The sequence below is a fragment of the Pyxicephalus adspersus genome, unplaced genomic scaffold (genome assembly GCF_032062135.1).
Source record: "Pyxicephalus adspersus unplaced genomic scaffold, UCB_Pads_2.0 Sca228, whole genome shotgun sequence".
NCBI classification, from domain to species: domain Eukaryota; kingdom Metazoa; phylum Chordata; class Amphibia; order Anura; family Pyxicephalidae; genus Pyxicephalus; species Pyxicephalus adspersus.
This window is the reverse complement of record NW_027317235.1, coordinates 1-5,365: the sequence shown is the minus strand read 5'-3', so window position 1 is coordinate 5,365 and position 5,365 is coordinate 1. Positions and strand designations below refer to the sequence as shown.

General features: G+C 39.9%; 1 protein-coding gene across 1 annotated transcript; it reads right to left on the bottom strand.

Annotated features, from left to right (window-relative positions):
• Positions 1-1,725: 1,725 nt before the first annotated feature.
• On the bottom strand, positions 1,726-4,793 carry LOC140344943 (uncharacterized). The gene is made up of 2 exons (XM_072432130.1): positions 4,700-4,793; positions 1,726-2,602 (listed from the first exon to the last, which is right to left on the bottom strand). Exons 1-2 carry the CDS (start codon positions 4,772-4,774, stop codon positions 2,072-2,074), a joined length of 606 nt encoding a protein of 201 aa, XP_072288231.1. The 5' UTR covers positions 4,775-4,793; the 3' UTR covers positions 1,726-2,071.
• Between the last annotated feature and the right edge of the window lie 572 nt (positions 4,794-5,365).

Genomic DNA, 5,365 nt, shown 5'->3' with positions numbered 1-5,365 from the left:
GACCTCCCAGGCTCTCACAGCAAACAGGCTACACAACCTTTTTCTCCCTGAGCCAGGTTACACCTCCATCTTGTCCTAAATACTGGTGCCAGGTTCTTCAGAACCACCCTAAAGGAAGGAGTGCTTGGCCCACCCATTCCTAACAGGACACTGCAGGCCTGGATCACAAATAAAATAGCACAATTCTGTAGCAATACGATTACTGACAGCCCAATCCAGGCCCAAACATACTCCTTTCCAGAGAAATCCAAGTACAGAATGACAAATATCTTCTGAATTTGGCATTACAGCTTTCCTTCATCTACAAAATCCGTAAGGAGCCTCTAGAATAGAGGTCATAAAAGGTTACTTGCTTTGTTTGCAAAATTCCCAAATCAATTTGCTGGATCACCCAGGTTCTCCCATGATATTCTATCTTCTTCTGGCATGGAGAGCTTTAATTATTCTGGCCCATGAAGCATTCATGAAAATTGCCTGGCATGTATAACAGGACCTCTTTCTATTTGATACCACTGGTGGTGGTGTACTGACTAGTGGTGGTGTTCTCTTCCCTCCAGCTGCTACCCATAATTTGGTACATGCTGGATCCAGACTCAAGAGGTTACGTTTGAGTCGAGGACCTACTAGTGACTGGTCGTCTTTGTGAGGCCTGCTTCTGTTGCCAGCCCTTTTTATTCCGATGCCATTTTCTAACTTCCAAAACATGCCAATATTGAAGTGAATATATAAGGAAAACCAAATGTATTAGCATTAACGGGAAGAATTGTCTGTGTGCTATGATTTGACTTGGCTAACAGTCATAATATAAGTAGAACCATTTTAAATGTATTTAAATTTTATTAGCAACAGTGCAATAAAAGGTATATGTGTGTACTTAAAGGAATAATTTCCTTTTCTGCTATCTGTCCCTATTAGCTTAGGTCTGTCCCTAACTAGCAGTAGCCTAAGAAAGCACTTTGCCGTTATACTATTTTTCCTATCTGTCCCTGATTAGCTGCTCCAAGCTCTGTCCATTTCAGTACCAGATTAACAGAAAAACACACCTCGTCCAGCTGTGCACTATCCTTTATAGAGGGCTAACATCAGCTTTAAGTAGAAGATGTAGACAGGTGTGCCAATTCTGGCTGCCTGTCATTAGATCATTTCCCCATATAGGATATTCTAACTTAGGTACAATGCAGATTGCTCAAATTCCAAGGTCAAAATATCTAAAATCTGAATTGGAATCAACTCTGAGCTGGAACCTGAACACCACTACTGGGAGATGTTCATCTCTGCCTAACAGGAAGTACCTGAATAACGACATAATTATCTGACAAACAGCAAATGCAGAAGCATGTCTTAAAAAAGGAAAGCTCAGGGGAGGGGCAAACAGTTAGGGAGAGATATGGGTATTTCACGGACAGTTGTCTCCAAAAGAAGTGTCCCTCCTATAGAATTTCCCCCGATCTGGTGATAGCTGATACATTTTAGATTTTCATTACTTTCTGCCAATGGGACAATGGTCACTTTAGTGACATTAAATCTCGCCAACCCTTTATGGGTCCGTCTCTGCCTCTCCTAAATACAAAGAATTGGGGCTTTAAATACGCATTGATGAAAATTTGTTTTGGAGATGTGGAAATGTTCAGAACCTGTTTGTCTCTCCCCAGAATATTTTTGGCCAAATAAATCATAACATTTTTTTTTTTATAAAAGATAAACACAAAATAAATTCAAACGGAATGGAATGTTAAATATGTAATTTTATTGCAAAACAATCAACGGAAGAACAATTACTTTGGATGAATCTGAGAGAAGATAGAATCTCAACTCAATATATAATTAGCGTATTCACTTGATGGTAAAGTAAGTCCTCCTCTGTTTTCGGTCTCCATGTTTCGATACAGTGTATATTTGAAGGTTTTTTTTTTCTAAACAAATAAAATCATTTTCACACCAAAAAACCATTTTAGCAAATAGAAAGTTAATTAATATTATTGATACATATAAAAATATCTCTTGGAATAATAAACCAGAAATAAAGCAGCTACCAAGTAAAAAGTAAACTTTTATAAATCCAGGAATTGTGTCAGTTTTTTTCATCCACCAGAGGTTGAATATCTTCTGCAGAGGTCTCTGTATTAGGACTGTGCTCAGACTTGGCTTCTTTTTTCTTTTCCACATGTCCAATAATGCCACCGACGCCTGCGCCAACACCAGTTCCTATAGCTCCCATTGTGACGGAGCCTCCGATGGCCCCTCCAACCATCGCTGCCGTTGTGCTACCTAACAAGCCCACAGCTTCGGCAGCAAGCACCGTCCCAGCCACCGCTGCCCCTGCAATCCCACCAGCCAAGCACAGGACACCACCTCCTACAGCACAGCCAATACCCACTGCACACTTGGTGAAGCGCTTTGAATATTCAGCACAAAAATATTCTTGTTTTTCATTCAAGAGAGATTTAATTTCATCCAGGAGCATTTTTTTCTCTTCAGCATTACTTCCCGTTAGGATTCCTTCATAGGTATCCTTAAGAACAGTGACCTGCTCAGTGACCCTTCTCCTCATCTCAGATGTCCTCACCCCAAGGACCTTCAGTGGAGAAGCATTGGCAGGAAGCTGTGGGAGCAAGGAACAGGGAAATTATTTTGATGGATTTGTTCAGCTCAGTATGGAAGCAGAACAGTTGCTGTAACAACTGCATCAAACCTGGAATTTGTTAAGATAGAAACATGTTAAATGATTTAAAGTTCTGGGAGAAATATATTCTCTAAGAGAAAAGAATGGCAAGAAGTGGAATATTCTCAAAGACAGCTTCTGAAATAGCCCTCCTATTGATATTAAAACTAAAGTTTGGCTTTGCAAATTTACCTGTCCAGTCTTTATAATTGAAAGGGACAGGCGATCCGTCTGCAAAAAAACAAACTTACCTGCTTGATTTCTTCTAAAAAAACAGAGCTGTGCATGAGCAGCTCAGCAAAGGATGCCAGAATGAGCAGAGTATGCCAGCATTCCCCCAGGGCTGCTGGGACGAAATGAACTCAGGCATGCATGAGTGTTGTATCATTTCAGCCTGGCCAATCTAGATGGCCAAAGGTCAAATTCAAGAAGAAGAGAAGAAAGAAGGCAGAGGAACTCACAATGGAACAGGGAGGAATGAGTGTACTTAAAAAGTTGCGATCAGGCAGGTAAGGTTATTTTACTACACCTGCCCTTTTTAATACAGATTGCAATTTTTAATTTCTAGTTTAAGTCCTCTTTAAAATATAAACTACCTATATACACCCCTAACAAAGCTAAGATTATTTTCCCCCTATTTCTTGATGGCAGACTTAAGTGGGTAACTCAAGGGTGCCCTATTTTGCCGAGGCCTGCTGTCACCCATCTTATAGTATCAGTGCACTCCCAAAATGCTCCTAATATTCCCAATCTCCTGCACTTACTTTTGATCCGCTTTCCGGATTCTCTTGCTTTCCTTCTTTCATTTTTTGTGCACTCAGGTCTCTTACTTGTAACTTCAATCTAGTCTCCTTCTTTCACTTTCAGTGCCCTTTCCCATTGTTCTTTTTCACTTTCAGTTTGTTCCCTCTGGTCTCCTTCTTTCGATTTAAGTTCGCTCCCCCTTGTCTCCTTCTTTCACTTTCAGTTCATTCTTTCACTTTCGGTCTGCCTCCCCCGGTTTCCTGCTTTCACTTTTAATCCACCAAACTCTCCCATCAGTTTTACACCTTACCTCTGCTAAGTTCATGGCTCACCTGTTGGAGTCGGCTACTTCTACTTTTAGGGCTGGCCATGCAGTCTAAAGCTAGGTACACACTTCCAATAATTATTGTTAGAAAAGGGAGATTACAACCGATCAACAATTATGCACAATTATATTTGAACGTTCGTATTTTGCACAATTCTATACATGCTGTAACAATACGATGGTTCAAATATAAGCCACCAATAGTTTACACAGGCTAGATTCCATCGTTCAAACGATGCAGGGAGTGACATGTAAAGGAGAAAGTGTATTGCAGAACCATGATTAGTGAACGATAGTGAACGATCGTCGGCCAATTAGATCCGCCGTGACAGCTGTTCATTTCCATGGACAATCCTCATTCGTCGGCGTCGTTGGTCACCTTTTTTGTGAATGATTTTCGGCCAATCGGTTGTTCATTTCCAACAGTAATTATCGGAAGTGTGTAAGCAGCCTAAGTCTCCAAGAGATCTTTGGTTAAGCTGCCATTCTCCCTGCTTCTTTATGTTGCAGGTGACTGGAAGGCCTCTCCACCTGTGCCTTTCCACTGCAAAGTCTTTTTTTTTATATCAAAACAATTACTTTAATTCTGTACTATCATCCAAGCAACGATGGTAAGAATAACAATGCTTCAAAATGACTTCACCTCCCATGCTTGTATATGAGAAATGCTGGGTTTGGTATGGTACATTTTAAGAGACTTTGAGGTCTTACCTTATTACAATTCCAGTTTCTTGAAATAGAAAAGCTGCTATACTCACCTGTCTAGTGATTTTTGTCTCCTACATCCCCTTTCGCTGCAGCAATGCATCCTCAGACTATCTGGCAGTGATCCCTTTTAGATGTCAGTGACCCCCTCCATGCACCATATTCCTTTCGTCCAACCACGAGGTCACTATAGGACTCAATGGCCTTACTGTTATATAGAAGCACCAGGTAAATGAGTGGTCTGGTGTACTCAGCTTTGTTACCTGCTGGTCCAGAAAATCCTGGAAATTCTTTAAGATTGTAGTCATGTGTCTGCGGTTTTCAAGTGAATAGAACATCTGTTGAAAAAAACAGACATTGGTGCTGCTTATTAGGATCAGAAAAACCTAAAGAAATTGGTCATTTAAGTCGCAGGCACCACTGGTTTCTAAGCAAACTTCTGGGCGATGCCGGCTTTATTGTAAAAGTGATCTGGGAGACTGTAAAGCCATCCAATCACTTCTATATATTAGGAAACAGAAATGCCTGAACCCCCCAACCCCCACTATATGAACTGTCCTCACCTGTCCCTCCTGAACGACTAGGACCTCAAAGGAGGGAAATATTAGGAAAAAATTATAATTTTTTTTTTTATTATTATTTATTATTTATTTAGACTGATGTTTCTCATTTTATAACATATAGGGACTTACATCAATTACGGCTTAAAAATTATTTCTACTATTGAAAATTTTTTTTTTTAATTTAATTCTTGGACATGTATGATACAATTTTATTAAACTCTTTACTGGTTATATGCTACCAAATTTGATTGTTCCTTATGTCTGTTTTTAGCCAGCACTGATGAAGGAAGCCGGTGCCCCGAAACATACTGGCTTTATATATCATTTTCAATCTATATACAAATGTAACAGTGATTAGAATTCATA